The sequence below is a fragment of the Rhinolophus sinicus genome, linkage group LG06 (genome assembly GCF_036562045.2).
Source record: "Rhinolophus sinicus isolate RSC01 linkage group LG06, ASM3656204v1, whole genome shotgun sequence".
NCBI lineage: Eukaryota > Metazoa > Chordata > Mammalia > Chiroptera > Rhinolophidae > Rhinolophus > Rhinolophus sinicus.
The window spans coordinates 104,201,970-104,221,246 of NC_133756.1; the positions used below are offsets into that span (position 1 = coordinate 104,201,970).

General features: G+C 38.4%; 1 protein-coding gene across 6 annotated transcripts in view; it reads right to left on the reverse strand.

Moving 5' to 3' along the window:
• FAT3 (FAT atypical cadherin 3) overlaps positions 1–19,277 on the reverse strand; it is a 633,732-nt gene that overhangs the window by 92,720 nt on the left and 521,735 nt on the right. For all 6 annotated transcript variants that reach the window (XM_074335616.1, XM_074335615.1, XM_019737552.2 and 3 more), the window contains 2 exons: positions 6,744–7,019; positions 3,891–4,101 (listed from right to left, as the gene is read on the reverse strand). In XM_074335616.1, coding sequence (XP_074191717.1) covers positions 3,891–4,101; positions 6,744–7,019 — 487 coding nt within the window. The remainder of the gene's footprint in view (positions 1–3,890; positions 4,102–6,743; positions 7,020–19,277) is intronic.

A 19,277-nucleotide genomic window follows, 5' to 3' on the forward strand; every position in this document is an offset into this window, starting at 1 on the left:
TTTTCTCTGACTACTGTTCTATTCTTCATTCTCCCACACCCCCAAACACACACATGCACACACAGACATAAAACTAGACATAAAAAATCGTAAGGCAGTTGCTCCAACTTGTAACCATTCTATTCATTACATTTTTGACAGGCTTCTGGTGAAGTAGGACATTATTGATAATCTGAACCAGCATCAAAACCAAGAATGTAAGGCTGAACCCTTACGAAACGGAGAAACTGCTGCCCACTTTGCCATATATGAAGTGGGAAGGGCTATGAACCATAAAAATGCAGAAATTTAGACCTCTGCCCCTAAAATCTGCAGTGGTGTGACATCTGGGACTGTTGAGGATGAGGAGAAAGGAACAGGGAACACAAAACTTGAAGAATGTAGAGAATGTAGTTCATAAGGTAGCGGACAGTATAAAGCAGAATCCTTCACCCGGTTGCTTTTTACTTCTCATTCTGACACTTCTCAAAGAACACACATGCTTGTATGCCTAGATTCTTTTAAGTCAAAAGTTAAAAGTCTTGGTTATTCAATTATAGCTGGATTTTTCTTGCTTTTCAAAGTACTGTAGTATGGCAGACATATAGACAGTTTAAATGTCATCATCATTAAGAAAGGCTCCAGGATTGAGAGGGCAGGTATATAATGTGTCTATTAAAACATGCAGCAGCTACAGCTGTATACATGCTTCTTACTACATACTTATGAAATAAACTTTTCCATGTCTGGAAATGAAAAAGTCATGCTCACATAAAATCTGTTTCAATAAGCCACTTGCTTATTTTTAAAAAGGAAGTAAATCTAACAAAAAGTGAAGAATTTGATTTTAGGACCAAAATGTGGATATTACACAATATTATCTTTGTTGTCGGCATGATTTTTTTACTTCACCATCCAAACATGACCATTTTGTGATGACAACAAGTTCACTGATCTCATAAGCAAGCTTGCAAGTTTTCTGTAAATAGCACTAGGAACTGAGTGGGAGTCCAATGTTCGATTCACAGACCCTCGCAAGAAGGTAGGAATCATTTCACTTCAGCATCTCAGAGGAAAAAAATATAGAGATATCTGAATAATGGTCACCTTCCAGAAGTGGCACCAACATGCAACTCTGAATGATGAATGCAACAGAGCATACGGTGTCCCACTGCAGAGTTTTCAGGTAAGTCCATCCTTACTCAAGTCACAACAGATTTCTACATACCCCGCAAGATATGTACAGCAGGGATGGAGAGAAGCCAGTTTCTGACCTTGAGTAGAACTTCATAGCCCTGTTGTCTCCGGATGCCATGCTCATATGTTAGGTCCAAAGTGGGCTCTCTGACACTTTCCCTCTTCAAAATACTGTCCATTTTGTTAGAATCCATTTCCTGCTTATTCTCTCCTGCTGTATTTGAATCATTGACAACTAAACTCTTCTTGTTTTCTTGGAATCCACAGTTTCTTGTAGACTTTTGGCAACTGAGCAAAAGCTGTGCTTATCTTTATTTATCTAGTATATAGCACACTACCTGGCATAAAGAAGGGGCTTCATAAATGTGTTCAATGATTGAAAGGAGAGGTAGATGTAAAAAAAGATTTTTAATTCTCCATCTGTATGTATCTTGGGGTCCAATAGGCCCCCATCGTAATTCAACTCTTAGTCCTGGTCTCTCCTGTACTGCCCTATCTCAGAGCCACCCATGAGCCACTGTTGGCACCAAACATAAAACCTGAACGAAATACAACACCTGAAGCTCTGCACTTGAATTCTGCCTCAGTCCTTCGGGCCAAAATAAAAAGCTTCAGTAGTTAGTTAGAGGCCAGGCAGGGGATAGGAAATTTATGGCCCACCAGAAAACAGAGTAAAATCTTGCTTATCTGAGGTTTTTGAGAGAACTTTAAAATGTATGTGTTACACAACCACTTGTCATTTGCTTCAAATGCTGAAGCACGTGGGACCTGCCTCTCTCCTGCCATGATCTGGGAAGGAACTAGCTAGGCTAGGTAGGGCCAGTCCAGGCCCAGTATAGGTCTGTCTGTGAAGGGGCCAGTGACCACCTGAAATTTATTGTGTATACTGCAATGCTCATTAGCTTCTTACACATACAATCAAAGGCCGTTTGTTTGAGATACCAATCATTCCTGTGGATTTCTGGAAATTGAAGTTGTCTCTATAAAAGACCTTTTAAGGAAAGAACTTTACTCGGTAGTTTTAGTCAACTGTTAAAGAAATGATTGAGTTCTTTCTATGTACAGCACCAGGCTATAGTCTGTGGAGATGGAAAGACAATAGAGGCAGTCTTTTTAACTGGATGGTAAATTATGTTTAAATTACTCTTCAGGAACCTCCAAATTGGATTAAAAATGATCTGGCTATCTAAGAAGAGTATAGCCTTCATGACAAATATAAAAAGCAAGTAGACACACAGATCAATGCTAAGCTAAGTAATAAAAGTGGAAATAAAACTCTATATCTTAGTGATTACAATGACATGAAGCAATGTATATGCATGAATGAATATGGGGAAGAGAAAAAAATATATATATAAGACTAGGGAAAAACTATAGAGAGACTATAAAGAGCTGCTGGATTAGGTGACATTTTCTGTGATGCTATTTAAAAATTTATTTTCTGAAAAGTTTCCTTATTTGTAGAACAGAAGAACAAGGATTATATAATGAAATAATAAAAATGTCCTGTGATAAACAAGAGATGCACAATAGCATTTTAAAAAAAAATATTGGTTAGGCTTTGGTTTGAAAGGAAATTCCATGAAAATCTAGAAAAGAAATAAATTTTTCTGGGACATCTGGCTGTTATGAACCAACATCGTTTCTTTTTTTGTGTAAGGTTTAGCACAGACTCATGAAAAATGTGGATGCCTAATACAGGAAATAGTTTTAGATTATCATTCAATACAGGTTTTGTTTTTTCTTTAGAAGCTGGTTGGCTTTTCTTTTCTAATACTTTTTAGTCCAAAACTGTCATTCTAGCATTCATATTTTAATTTAACCACTCACAAAAATGCTCCACATTTAAATCAAGGGAAAGAAGCCTTTCCAGAGCTGGCATGAAAAGAGACAGCATTTGGCATGATACACGACAGACATAATGTTGCAGAACATTTTGGAAATATGTGGCTTGAATATTCAAAAAAGACAGAACAGCGAAGGCACAATAGAGTAGATAAAGGAAGTTTGTAACTTATAGGTTCACAGTCCTATTCCTTGATTGCACATTTATCTTTTCTGCCATAAATGTTTTCTAGCTGTCCATCTTCGAACCACCAGTAAACTATGTATGGTCTTGCTTACAGACATTAAAATTGACATTTTAAATAGACATTTAAAAAATCTTAAATTTAACAAAAACAAGAGCCTGCATTTTTTATCTGTCAGGTTAAACAGGCAGTTTAGTACCTACCAAGTACTCTGCTACTCAAATCACCTCCAATGAAGTGAATTTGTGTCAACTGTGGGGACATAGGAATTTCTGAAGCCCACAGCACACCTACTGACAAGTAAATGAAGCCACATAAGATTCAATTCACAGAACTGTCTGGCAGCCCTTACATGGTTATTTTAGTTTGAGGCCATAGCTTGTTGATCCATAAGTAAAAGACACTAAGTTTACTACACATTTCTTCTCTCTTCTCCACTTCAGAAAAGTCTGAGACTGAACACAATAAAAGGAAACTCTTTTCTCTCTGTCGATGATGGAAAACATATTATTGAAATGCCAAGAACTTTATACACCATCATCACCCAAATAGGGCAGGTGCTTGGCCAAAAAATTCATTTGGAGATGTTCCAGCAGTGAACGCCTGCTGAATTTTACAAGGTGACAGATACTACTGAAGGTTGAATACCATGCATTATGCTGCAATCAGTACTACAGTTCTCACCTGCTTCTATGGTATATATGAGTTCTGCATTTTCCCCTTTGTCTTTGTCCAGAGCCGTCACTTGCAGAACAGCTGATCCCAGAGCAGCCGATTCAAACACTGATGCTTCATACAATGGGTTGGTAAAATAAGGACTGTGATCATTAGCATCTTCCACATTCACAATGACTCGGGCCAAGTTTCTTCGATAAGGAAACTCCTGATCTCTGACCTTTAGGCAAAATACAAGAAGCAGTAGGACTAAAATCTTAAGTTGCAAAGAACTCACATGGCTATATAGGCCTGTGGTAAAAACAAAATGACATAAGTGCTTGGCATACAAAGTGCTTGACCCAGTCCAAGGCACATAGTAGGTGCTCAATTAATGGGGGTATTATCAAATCAGGACACTGATTGTGAAAAAACTGAGAGCTGGGACCACATCATCTTTATTGCTCAGTATTATGCCTGACCTATGGTCCCTACTCAGTCTGTGTCTGTGGAACTGAGGCCTAGGTATTACAAACACAGCGCTTTCCTTTGTCCCCCTCCCCCCTCCCCCAACACACACAGCCACTACCCCTCATTTGTGTATATAGCTGCTAACTGATGGTAGAATGATGCTCTTGTAAACAGAAAATTAAAAGAAGAATTAATAAATGCAGTGTAAGCATTGCCATTCATTCATTCACCAAACATTTATCATCATCTATTATCTGTCAAGTCCCAGGATTGACTCTGGTTCAGCAGTGAATTAGATACAGCTCCTACCCTCAAGAATGTCATAGTTGACTGGGGAATGCAAACAAGTAAATAGACAGGTATAGGGCCCAGTGGTAAGTGCCAGGATGGGAGTGAGTAGTAGTACCACGTTTCCTCAAAAATAAGACTGGGTCTTATAATAATTTTTGCTCCAGAAGATGCATTAGTGCTTATGTTCAGGGGATGTCATCCTGAAAAATCATGCTAGGGCTTCTTTTCTGGTTAGGTCTTATTTTTGGGGAAACACGGTAAGAACCTCTCTTAGCATTCAGCTTCTTGGAAGAGGTAACAAACATAAGTAGAAATAGTAAAATGGTGGTGCTGGTGGTGTGGGGCACATATTTGAGGCAAGAAGAACCTATATATTCAAAGGCTCAAGACTGAGAGACAACCTTGATTACCGAGAAGATGAACTGAATCTTAATTTGTAAAATGTGAGGCCCCATTGTGACTTCACCAAAGAGCCTGCCTGACTGCTTTAAAGTTTCCCCTGGTTTTCACATGGGAAAAAGCTTGCAAATAATCTATTCTTTAACTCCAACCATATGGTTTTTGCTGTAATATAGCACTAATCAAATGTACGCTTTCCATTTGTTCAATTTTAGACTCCATCATTTGAGAGATGTCAAAAAATTAGAAAATATGCCGGGAAGAGCCATCAAAAGAAAAGAGGCTTTTAGAAATAGTAACTAGAAGGAATGAGCAAATTGACTAAAATGGCTTAGCTTGGAGAAAGGCAGCATAAAGGACTTGTTTGCTTTGAATATTCAATTACATAAATGATAAATGGTAAAGTGTGACTAAACTATTTGAATTTTGAGTGTGTTAAGGAAAGAATGAAGAAATGAAGAGTTGTGAGAATTTAGTTAGTCACTGGCATAAGGTTTCTGACCCTGGAGAAATAAATACATGCAAAATCTACACAGTGAGTGTGTTGAATTTCCCTGTTTATAGACTGGCCTGCCACACACAAGGAACACTGGATTCTGTATTTTGGGGTTACTGAAATCTAGGTCTGTACCAATGGAAAGTCCAAGAATGCACGACTTCATCTCTTTTATATCTTTAATGCCTCGAACAGTGTTTGGAGCACAGTAGGTGCTGGAGAAATAGCTGTTGAGTGAATGAATAAATGGCAAAAGGGGTGGATTCAATGATCTGTATGTGAGTCCCTCTTCTGTTCCCTGGAGTCTCAGCTGGACACTATAGCTGAGGGTGTGGCATCCAGGTTTCCTCTTGTCCAGGAAGGTTTCAAGACTTGAGAAGGAAGAGCAGCACTTACAGGAACACTACTTTCAGCTGCTTGGGAACTGGTAGCGCCTTGGTGTATTTTAAAGCCAATCAGTATGCAAGTGTAGTCTCTGTCTTCTTACCAGGTCCTCAGGAACTCAGGGGGCCTCTGAAGGCAGTGGCTGCCCACAAGGTTCTTGGGTGATTAGAGGGACAGATTTTAGGTCATAAACTAATCAAGGATGTTTCTTATTAATCTCTACTTCCCAATTATGGGAACTAGGCAAACTCCACCTTAAAATTAAAGCAACTTCGATATAATTTGGAGGCCCGTGAACCCAAATTCAGATTTAACACTTTCTGCAGGCTTTGGTGTGTTTTGAGTTTTCGTTGGTGCGCCAGTATTTACTGCTAGGTCCAATGCCAGTGCAGTAAGTAATAAATCAGTTCTCTAAATGCTTCCAAGGACTGAGCATTGCATAAGTTGAGTAAGTGATTACCCTGGTGATTCACTTCTCAAGGAACTTCTAAACTTTTCCACAGAATCTTCTGGAATCGAACCAATACGCTAGCCTGGGAAATTTACAGAAACACGGTCTGTGCCTCCCGCCTCAAGTCAGTCTGTCAGCAGCATTTACTGAGTAGCCACTGTCTGTGGAAGTTATCTAATATTTCAGTTTGGCAAAAATATGGAGTTGCTATCTAACAATAGTAATTCCTCACTGAAATAAAAAAGGCAAACGTGAAGGCAATGCTGATGGGAAAAGCCCAAATTTACCAGTGCTTACAAAATTTCAGGACCCTGTACTTCTGAAGACTGAGGTGTGTGCCTTGAAGGGTCAGGGATTCTGCCAGGAGAGCCAGGTAAGCAGTTGGTCCTACCATGATGTTGAGAATGTGCTTGTCCTGGGCCTCGTGGTCCAGTCTCTCGGCGGTGTAGAGCACGCCCGTGTTGGGGTCAATCCGGAATTTCCTCATGCTGACAGAGTCGATGCTGCTGTGGACAGTGTAGCTCAGCTTGTGCTTCTCGTCTCTGTCTGTGGCTTCAATCTGCAATATCTCTGTATCTGGGAGCACGTCCTCGGAAATGGTCACATCGTAATTCGGCTGAGAGAATTCCGGGCCATTATCGTTATTATCCAGCACTTTGATAAATACCTAGAGTTCAAAGAAGACAGGAGTGATGACTAATGCCAATTCACTCATTGCTAAAAACAAAGCCCCCTCCCCCCTCCCTACTCTTTTTCTTTCCTCCATGTCCTTGGATCCCAGCTTCTAGTAGCTATCTCTGTATGTATGCAGGAAGAGCTTGTAGGAAAACACTCTGTAATTAGAGGCTGACGATAAACGAGTACTTCACATTAGCAGGAACATAAACTATGAGCTGATCAATATTCTCACTATTAATTGAACAGCTGAGACGGCCCTGGGGTGGGGTGATAATTCCACAGGGTTATTTGAGACACAATGTAAGAGATCACGAGGTGACTTTAGTTTGTTCAGTTCCTATTATTTTTAAGTTCTTCTTATGTGCTCCTTACAGTGGACTTAATGTAGAGGCGGTGACAGAATGGGAAGAGTAACAAAGGAGAAGCTGAGCAAAGGGGGGAGTGAACACAGGGCTGTGTTCAGAGCAATCGGAGCTTCCCAACTGCAGTGTCCACACACTGGCGCTCTCCCTCAGAAGGGAGGCGTTTAGCAAAGAACCTGGTGCTAACTAAGATCGCTAAAACACCTAGTTCCCAACTTCTTTTCTTTCATAAAGTACTTTGTGACAAAAATTTTCAAGCAGGTATAAAAATAAAAGCTTACTGAACCCTCGTGTATTCATCATCATTTGACAATGAGCAATTCATGGCTAATCTTGTTTCATCTCTATGCCCACTCACTCCCACCTGCTTCCCCGTATTATTTTGAAGCAAATCCCAGTCATCATTTAATTTCAGTATGTATCTCTAAAAGATAGGGACTCTTAAAATATACACACATACACATACACACACAATACCATTATTGCATATAAACAGAGAAAATTATTTCCTTATCATTGTGAAATATTTAGTTGGAGTTCATCTTTCTGTAATTGTTTTTTTAATGTGTTATGTATGTTTGTGTACATATGTATGTATATTTTTTCATAATGTCTTTTATTTAGGCTATGCCAATGAGATCCAAACATTGTATTTGGTTGATATATCCTTTAATTATCTTTTAATTTATAGGTTCTCCTTCTATCTCCCTTTATTTCCTTGCAATTTTTATGTTAATTTGGGAATTGAACAAACTGAGACATTTTATCTTTAGTTCCCACAGTCTGAATTTCACTCATTGCATCCCCATGGTTTTGTTCTACATGTCCCTCTGTTCCCTGTATTTCTTATAAATCGGTAGTTTGATGTAGGAGACTTGATAAGATTCAAGTGTAACTTCCTCCTCCTTTTTTGTTTTTGACAAAAATCTTTCATGCGTGATACAGTACACTCCCATCAGGAGATACATGATACCTTGTTCTCTCTCTTGTTACGTGATATTAGCAGCCATTGATGATCATTACGTAGATAACATGAATTCCTTAAAAATGCAAATTGTAATGTTTTAATACAATGATTTTTTTTCTCACTTATGAGCTAAAAAGAAACTTGTTACAATTATTTGGTTACTTTTCCTGTAGGAACAGCAGGATAAATACTTAATTCTTTTTATCATTTCAAAATAATGAGTTGGTTCTTCAGCTCCTCCCAAAGTGATCAATGAGGTATTCTGTTTTTCAAGCATCGTTATGAGCTAATGAATTCAATCACATCTGATATGTTTCTGTCCACTGCAGTTCCTATACTAACTGATGCACAAATGGACCTTCCTTGGCCAGTGACAGTCTCTTCAAGTGGGCTCTTGCGATCTTTTGACACAACCCTAGTGTAGTCTTTGACGGCTTCCTTACTTTCCAATAATTGCTACTAGTAATTTTTCCAGGGTGGTCTTACACATTTTCTGCCCCAGTTCTGAATTATCCATTTCTTCAAAAAGTGTCTGTTTCTTTTTAGTTAGAAATGGCATTTTAGAGATCACAATCTAGTGCTGGAATGTTCATTGCTGCTAGATTTGCTATTGCGTCTAGCATTTTTTCAGTGGACAGAATCAGCAAAGATTTTTGTTTTTAATAATTATTTCCATGAGTTTATATTGATACTTCCAATTTAAAATTGGGGTGTCAAGGTTTTTACTTAATCTCATTCTTTTTACATCTGTATCTCCTTCCTCCCATGCTGAAATTTTTCATGCTCACTGACAGCATCATCATTATTCATTGCTTTATCTGAAACACATGCACGAAAGTCTCAGAATAATAACACCAACATTGTTATTATAACTACATTAAAATTATGGTCATCCAAAACAATTTAATATTAGTTTGCATTTCTTTTTGTCCTTAAGATTTATCCCACTGGGATATACAGTCAAATTAGTATGTCGAAAGTCACAATAGCTCTTCTCTGTGTAGATAGCCTACCAACTGAATACACATATAAGTTCATTTGCTTTCAAATTTTAGACTTTTTAAAAAATATTTAATTTTGTTTTCTGTTATATGTAAAAGTATCAAAGTCAAATTTACGAAAGGTATAGTCAAAGATGTTTAGCTTCTGTATCTCTCCCTTTCACCTTACTCACTTCCCCTACAGGTAATCAGTTTTTTTAAATTAGTGATATGACTTATCCATCTAGTTTGTTAATATAAACATATTGTACACACTTGATGAAATGAGTTATTTTACCTAACATTATATTAATGGTTTTCAATAATTGATGACTTTATCCCCCAGGGACATTTTTCAATTTCTGGACACATTTTTGGTTATCATAGCTGGGGGGAAGGGTGTTCCTAGAATCTAGTGGGTAGAGGGCAGGGAGGCTGCTAAACATCCTGCAATGCACAGGACAGCCCACTGCAACAAAGAACTATCTGACCCAAAATGTCAATAGTGTCACTGAAGTATATCCTAAAGATCAGTCCACAGCAGTACAGAAATATTCTTCCAATGGATAGATGTATCATAGTTAACTCAGTCTTTTATTGATGTTCATTTAAAATGTTTCTATTTTTGCTTTTAGAAATAATGTGCAATAAAGAGCCTTGTGCCCATATCTTTTCATATTTTTGCTAACATATATTTGAGTCCCTAGAATTGGGAACCTAGATATTTCCATATTCCTCTATTCAAAAGTTTTATCATATTGCATTCCCATAGTAATATATAAGAATAACTGTCTTCCTATAGCCTTGCCAAAAAAGTACATATGTAGTAAAACTTTTGGATTTTTGGTTAAACTGATAGATGAGAACTGATAGATCAGTGTAATTGTAATTTGCTTTTCTTTTACTATGAGGTTGAGCTTTTTTTCATGTTTAAGAGCCATTTGCATTTTTTTTTTTTTTCTGTTAAAACCGTATCAGATCATTCTATGGGTGAAATGGCCTTTTTTATTTTTGGAAGTATGATGATATAAATTGCAAATGTTTTCAATTTTGTCATCTATCTCTATTTTGCTCACGGTGATTTTTTGCCATACAACGTTTTTACTTTTATGTTCATGTAATTGAATTCATCATTTTTTCCCCTTGTTTCTGGGTGTTAAATCATAGTTTAGAACATTCTCTATATTTCCAGGTTATAGGTGAACACATTCATTTTTTGTAAATAGCATTTATATGTTTCCTTTACTTACATTTCCATCTCTAATCCATTTGGAATTTTTCCTGGTATATTATGTGAGGAATGGATTCAGTTTTATTTGTTTTTCCCACATGGCTCTCCATTTATTTCAATGTCACTTTTTAGATCATGACTTCTCCACTGAGTTAAGAAACCAATTTTATTGCATTCTAAATTTACATATGCAAATAGAATACTTCTGGCTTTTCTATTTTGTTCCATTGGCTTACCAGTCTTTTCATGCATCAATCTCAAAATGTTTTAACTACAGAGGTTTTACAGTGCATTTTAATTGTTTGAAAAAGCTAGGCTCTCTCTTTGTTCCTTTTTGGGGTTTTCCTGGCTTTTCTTCCAAATGAACTTTATAATCAACCTGTAGAGCACCTGACAAAAACTTAGTAGCATTTTGTATTGGGATTATAGGTTAAAGGAGAACTGATTTCTTCATGATTTCTTGAAACTACCCAAAAACATACTTGTAGTTTGTCTTTTTTCATTAGTTCAAATCTATTGTTTTGTTTTTCAGGGGTGTTTTAATTTTTCTAAAATAGGTTTTGAACACTTTTTAAAGTTTATACATGTGCTATCTTAAATGGAGGTTTTTTTTAAATTTCTTTATTTATTTATTGGGGTGACAATTGTTAGTAAAATCACATAGATTTTATGTGTACAATTCTGTATTACATCGTCTATAAATCCCATTGTGTGTTCACCACCCAGAGTCAGTTCTCCTTCCATCACCATATATTTGATCCCCCTTACCCTCATCTCCCACCCCCCATCCCCCACTCCCCTTACCCTCTGGTAACCACTAAACTATGAGTTTTTGTTTTACATTTGTTTGTCTTGTTCTTTTGTTGTTTTTGGTTTATATATCACATATCAGTGAAATCATATGGTTCTCTGCTTTTTCTGTCTGACGTATTTCGCTTAGCATTATACTCTCAAGATCACAGCCACCCGAGTTTTCTTTCCATTAAGTACCTTTCCACTTTTTTTTTTTTTTTTTGGCTATATATATAGGCTATTGATTTTTGTAAGTTAAATTTATAACTTGTTATTTTACTAAATTTTTGTATCATTTGCATTAGTTTTTCCATTCACTCTTTTGAGCTTTTCAGATATGTAATTATTCTATATGCCAATAGATATCATTTTTACCTTTTTCTTTATGATTCTTATAACACAAATTGTTCTATCTATTAGCATTGGCTAAAACTTTCAGCACAATGTTAAATAGTAGTGGAAATAGTGATATTCTTGCTTTATTCCTGACTAATAGGAAAGCCTTTAGTGATGCTCCACTAAATGATATGCAGGCATTTGAGAAAATTATTTACTTAAAAAAAATAAATAAATTTAGTCAGACCACAGTTACGCTTATAAATAGTTGTACTATCCCTCACTTGCGTACAGACGTGCTTTTTTGAATGAGAGAAAAAGGGCAGTGCTCTAACCTCTATGCCAGGATAATTTGCCCATGGGCGTGAGCCTGACTTGGGGAAAAGCTTTGCCTGTAGTTTAAGGTACAAAAAGAGTTGAGAAAAGTGTGCCTATAGAGTTTTGGGTATTGTTTTTACTTCCACTGTATTCGGAAAGTCTACTAGATTCTTTGAATGTTAATTCTTTCCTTTAAAAAGTTCAAGTTAACTTAGTCAAGATGCTAAAATATTTGTGTTCACAGAAGCAGTTATACTAATGGGGTAAAAAAGCCTTTCCAGCCAGTAAGCCTGCCCTGACTTTCATGAAGTTTCAAAGTTGATACGCTCTTGAAAAGCTTGCCTCTTTCTGCTTGCTTTGTCCTGAGCCTAATCTATAGTCAGAACAAGTGTTTCTCTGTAAAAGACTTCCCTTTCCTCATTTGCTTTTTATTTCCCACAGTTGGGGCCATTTGTGAGCTCCTGAACTAACAAACGAAGCAAAGTAACTCTCAAAGATGTTGTGTTCAAAATGGTAATTGAAAGGCCTAAAGAAGTACAATGGAATCAAAGCAGGAGGGAACCTGAATGTAGGGAGTCTCTCAGAGTTGGTTTCAATGCTGTTCACCACAAACACTTTGGTTTTGTAGGCTCTTCTAAGCTAAGTCTGGGTAGATGCCAAGCCCAGCTTTACAAAGGCTCAGGCGGGAAGTGTCCGTGGGGCCAGTTGCAGGGTAAGGTCTCTGTCTTTTATTAGAACTAATTAAGTCCTAAATTACTGAAATTCTGTTCTGCCTCTGTTGGCATTTCAAAATCATATTTAAAACATTCTACAGTTGTGATTTTGAGGGGAATGCGCCTTGTCTGCTCCCCAAGCTTATGAGTTTTGTTTTTGAGTGTATAAATAGAAATATGTCAGTTTGTGATTGTTTGAGTTTATAAACCTGTATCATGTTCCTTTCTTAAAGTTTATTATCTGTGGTTTACCAGTGTTATGAGAATCAGAGAAGTTAAGGGATGGGCCCAAACTCACAATGGCAAGGCTGGACTCAAACTAGATCTTACAGAGCCAAATTCTGAATTCATTCCATCATAGCATTTCCATGCACCCTTAAATTATGTACACATTAATTATAAATGTACATAACACACATGTGGGCAATAATGTGTGCAAATGTCACGTATCTTGCTTTCATGAAGGGACACTGGTCCCGCTCCCCGCACAAGAATGCAGGATATGGCGAAGCCAAAAAGGAACACCAATGGAGCCATGGGTAGGGGAGTCATACCACTATATTCTCACTGGCGGCTGGGTTGGAGACACAGTGCTTGCTAACCAACCAACCCCACTTGCTAGCTGCAATCCGCTGTCCACTTCTCTGCCAACCAACACACTAGCGTAGCCACAGCAGTTATATTAGTGTCTAATGGCTAACCAGTAACAGCGGATGGCCACCCAGCCACAGCAGATGGCCATCTGATTACAGCTGATGGCCATCCAACAACCGAGCCAGTACCTTTCCACATGAGGCTGAGAGCCTGGAAACTGCTCTCCGGGACTCTCCCCACACTTGCTATATAGAAATCCTAATTTATAATGTAGATAACTGACATAACCATTTTCATTTCAGGAAGATCAATCATAGGATTATTCTAAATAGAAAGTTCCCTGATGCCTTCAAAATTGGAATCCACTTTCAAAAACTGATTTATTCATAAGTTGTCAGGCACACATCTATTACATACAGTGAAATTTTGTCATTTTTTTTTAAACAGAAAGTCTCACTTTAAAGTTGGCTTATTTTTCCTCTATATGATTGCACTTGTTCCAGCATTTTTCTAACCTAAATATACAAGGAGGTTTTGGGCCACTGCCCTTTTCACCTGCTAAGAGTGACATGATTCTAAAGGAGATGAAAGAAAACCCTGGATGAAGGCAGTTTCCTTTGGAAGTCCCTTGATCTAGGGAATCATGGAGCAGCTTTAGCAAAAATGATTTGTTTCTACCCTCCCCAACCCCCCACCTTTTAAACAAGTGCAAGGTGGAAAGAAAGGGTAAGACAAAGGCCAAATCTTCAAAGTAAAGTGTGCTTTTAAAGAAAGGAGGGAAGTAAGGAACTCTCAAGACATCACTGGGAGACCAAAGAGGACTGGAAGCCTCATGGTTGTGAAGGGCAAGGCTAACTTTAGGAATACAAGTTACGGATCTCCCAGTCCCAGTGAAGACAGACCCTTTGGCCGAAAGTCTTTGTGGCCAATCTCAATTAGCTGCCTTTATGGGGCTGAAGAATTTTGAAGATTATCTGAAAGATACGTTGTATCTCAGGTTTGGCTGTGGAGCATACAAATCCAAGCTGATTTTCATATCTTTACAAACCAAAGCAGGACTTGAATAAGAAAAGTATATTAAATTCACAAAACCACATATCATGAGTCCTCGAATCAAATCCATGTAATTTTTAGATTATTATTTGGGCATGACTATCTCTGCTGTCTTTCATGAACAAACATAAAAGCCACACACATAGTATTTTATAGTTATCAGGTGTATTATTCCAATTTTAAGTTGAAAATAAGACTGTGATAATAAAACCTGCACGTGTCCAACACATCACAGATCTCAAGGACTTTTCTTAATACTTTATTCTTACAACCCATAAAGCATGCAAGGTCTTACCCCCATTGTACAGAAGGAATGGAGTCTCACAGAGATGGAGTTATCTTCTTTGGTAATACAGGCAGCAATCATTTAAGTGCTGACTTGAACTTGGGTCACCTGATTCAGGGTCAGTGCTCCTTCCACTATACCAAATGCTTCCCCTAAAAAATGATTAGGTTGGTGCAAAAGTAGTTGTGATTTTTGCAATTATTTTTAACCTTTTAAACTGCAATTACTTTTGCATCAACCTAATAAATTGCGTATTCTGTATATATAAGTATGTAGGGGAATGTTCCTGAGATGGTATCTGATTTTGAGAAGGAAGAAGTAGGTTTGTATCTCTTTAACTGTGTATACCTATGGCACCACCTAACTATTCTGTACCTCAGTTTATTACCAGAAAAATGAGTGTAATAATAACACTTGATTTAATTACACCGAGGGTGACAGGGAAACGAAACTTAAGAATGCAGCTTGTTAAGTTATTATGCAAATCACATTACTATGTATTTCCATCCATTGATCCTTTGGAAGAGTCACACTCTAGATTTGCTTAAATTTGCTATGAAGATGCAGTAGCTCAGATTTGTTTGGCAGATGTTTGAGAAAGTTGTTAAAAATTTGTAATTTCTCATCCTTGGTAATATGTGTCTTTGTGGCCCATAAGCTCTGAGGATTGAAGCAAAGGCTATGAGGAGGGTGGGGTATTTTGCTCTCTTCCCAGCAGGTATAGCTGGTGATAAGACATTCTAATGGCCACAGGGGGCGCCATGTTCCCCAGGCAGCCATCTTAATTAACACGTGTCCCGCTCCTAACGAGTAGGGCCAGGTGAGTTGCTCTTTCTGCCTTAGAATTTAATCTTGTCTTTGAGAGGCAGCACAGTGCAGTGGTTGAGAGAGCAGGCTCTGGAATCCAACTGCCTGTCCCTGAACCCTGATCTATTCAAGTTATATTTAACTTTGCTTTGCCTCAATTTCCTTATCTGAAAAATGAGAATGACAAGAGGGGGTTACTTTTGTGAATGAAAAAGGGGATAGGCCGTAAACCTGAGAAGCTCAGGGAAGCCACATGGCAGGCCTGACAAGGTCAGAGACCAAAAGTAAGCACAGGATGGTCTGATCACAAATTCCTAACTGGACAGGTCATAGTGGGTAGTCACGTCCCAGGCCTTAGCAAAGGTTAATCTTTACCTTCAGTGAGCTCTGTCCATTGTTCTTATGTATCTAGGATAACATTCCTTTGAAATGTCAGAGTAATTTTCTTTTCCTACCCATGGAAGGCAAAACCACGAGCACCAGAGGACAAGACCACAGAATCTCTCATTATCTTGTTCCCCCGCATACCATCTCTGCATGCTATAAATGTTAATTATTAACTATCTTTACCCATTCCTAGACATTTCCCCAGGATGCTTTCTCACGCCTCCTTAATCTACCACCAATGAATTTCATGCATCTTCCTTACACCTTTTCCTTTGGTTCTAATATATAAAATAAGCTGCAAAACTGCCATTCTCCAGAGCATTTCAGATCTTGCTCCTCAGCATATGTCATCAGTTTGGCTCAAATAAGCTCATAAAAATTCTCTACAGGTTTGGGTTTTTATTACGTTGACAGTTTCCTATTTCTAACATAACAAATTCCCACTAACTTATCAGTTTAAAACAACATCCAATTATCTCCTCGTTCTGTAGATCAGAAGTTTGAGTGTGGTGTGGCTCAACTGGGTTCTGTATTTAGAGTCTCACAGAGCCTAAATCAGGGGTTGGCAGGAATGCACTCCTTTCTGGAAGCTCTGGCGATGAATCAGCTCCAAGCTCCAAGTTGGCTGAATCTAGTTCCTTGAGGTTCTAGTCCTGAGGTCCCTGTTTTCTTGTTGGCTATCCCCAGAAACCTCACTCAGCTCCTTAAGAGGGCCTGTGCTCCTTGTCTGTTGCTCCCTCCATACTCAAACTAGTGATGTTGTTTGAAATTCTCTCATATTTGGAATCTCTGACTTCCCCTTTTGCTGCATCTCTTCCTACTTCAGCTGAGAAAGCATCTTTTAGGGGCTCATGTGATTAGATTGGACCCACCTCGATAATCCAGGATACTCTACCTTAAGACCGATAACCTTAATTACATCTGCAAAGTCCCTTTTGCTGTGTAACATAACATAGTCACAAATTCTGAGGACCAGGAAGTAGACACCTTTGGGGGCTAGGGAGGGGCTTTCTGCTTAGTGCAAATAGCACTTGCCTCATAAAGTAATTATGAGAGTTAAATGAGATTCTTTCTGAATATAATATAAACACTAGTGTTTTTTTAAAAATCTATTTCATGTGTTTCAGTCAATGATAGTCATTATCATTTTGATGCTCAAATTATCCCATCTTTGACTAGTGGAAGGCAGTTTAAGTTGCCTCTTGTCATTTTTCACTATGATTCCACTAGCCTTTTCTGGCAGGGTAAGATGCCCAGACTCCTGCCCCAGTCCTGGAATCAGCTATTTCTATAAGGGATCCTGGTTCCTTACCATTGGAAATGGAATGTAGAGACCACTGTCTGGACCACAGAAGCCCTCTTACAAAAGATCTGTAGTGATCCTTTAAGTTTGGACAGTAACCTCATCCTCCTGGCATCTCATTATTCCTGCTCTTTATGGTTCCACCTGGATATTCCCTTTCTCCTCTTATAACAGCCAGTGCTTCTGTGATTCCTCACCTTTCCTCTAACCAGACTGTACTACGTCTCTCAACGCTTTTATCTTTCCATTTTAGCCAGACACTCATGTTCATCTCTCGGCTGCTATAACATCAAAGTGGGGAACACTTCCATAATGCTGAGGAATAGTGGTGCCCCCCCTTTTTTTACAGACTATTTCTATTATTATTATTATTATTATTATTATTATTATTAATTTCTTGAAGGGGGTTAACCTCCTGTTTGTTATCCAGGGCTTTGGTAGACAAACTTAGTCTCTTTCTTAACTCAGAATACCAGTGCTTTGAAACACCATGGAAATAGCCCGCTCAGTCACCAGAGCAGGGAGGCTTTGTAAAACCAACAATCCTCTCAGGTGTGTGTGTTTCCTACAAAGCATGGGTGGTTGCATGTTGAAATTTTTAACTTGAGTTTCTGAGTAATGAAAGTGTTGAGGAGTTAGTTTATTTTAACTATTTTTAGGCCATATACCCATTTGGACACCTGATGAACACTAAGGATCTACTTGCTAAAAAAAATACACATACACGCCAACATTTATAAACCATGTCATGGGCTTCAAGCACCTTTCAGAACCTCAGACTATCTTGGAGAGTTTAATTTGTTTGTACAACTGGGTCCTGATTTGTGTCGGCTTGGTGGAGGCAGCAGGATTTGGAGATCAGGGAAAGGTCTGATAGGAAAGGACATAACGGAAACCAGGGTGCCAGTTTTAAATCTCTCCACTCAATATTATTCATTTTTTTTTGGTCTAGAGCAAGGCTATTTCTTGTGCTAGTCATACACTGTTTGCTACCATTCCATGACATCATACACGTAGAGAGCTTTTAAAACCCTGGGATCATTCTTGGAACACAGAAAGCTCTCAACCATGTTGTCTGGTTTTAGGCAAAGTGATAACTGTCAAACAGCCATCAGAGATGACCATCCTGGGAAGGAAGTAGAAAAAGCCCATAATATAACCGGGGTCGGGTGTGCTCAGAGCCCTTTCCAAAGTCTATCTGGTGTGACCTGCATTGAGGGTGCCTTCCGGGATCATTCTGCACTTTCCACACCAGGGAAAGTCAGAAAGTATCCAAAATAGTCCTCCATGAAAAGCCTACATGCAGCCCCAGATCATCCCCTTCATCAGAGCACTGTCTCAGGCACTCAGCATTTCTCACAACAACCTGTGAGGCAGTCTCCTTGATCCAGATGCTCAGAGAGGCTAAGTGATGACAGTCATCTTAATAATAATAGTAGCAATAGCTAAAATGTACTGAGAACTTACTGTTTAGACCTCATGCTACTATCTGTGTCCATAAACTCATGTCAGCCACAGCAATTCTAAGGATGTAGGTATTGGTATGCCCATTTTATAGATGAAGGAACTAGACTGCAGAAAAATTGAGACCTGCACCTGCATGAGGGGATGCAGCTACCGTATTTTCCTGAAAATTAGAACGGGTCTTATATTTTTTTGCTCCAAAAGACGCATTAGGGATTATTTTCAGGGGATGTCTCATTCTTTCATGTACAACAATCTACATTTATTCATGTACAATGATTTACATTTATTCATTTATTCATGTACAAAAGTCTACATTTATTCAAATACAGTCATATCATCTTCTTCTGGAACATCGTTATAACTCTCTAAACCCTGAATTCCAGCTTGAATTTCTTGCGACTCCATTTCCTGTAGAACCATTGGCTCCAATCTCTCATGTCCAGCAATAGGGCTCCCCTTAAATGAGCACTTCTTGTCCACGTAGCCTGCTCGTAGTGCATTGGCAACACAGCTGTCAGTGATTTTATCACATGAGTTCTTCACCCAAGTCATAACCTCTTCCAGGTTAGGCTTCGCAAAGTTTCCATGCTGATTTCTCTCCATTCTATTTTCAGTGTAGTCATTGATTTCCATGTGCAAATGGCTTCCTTG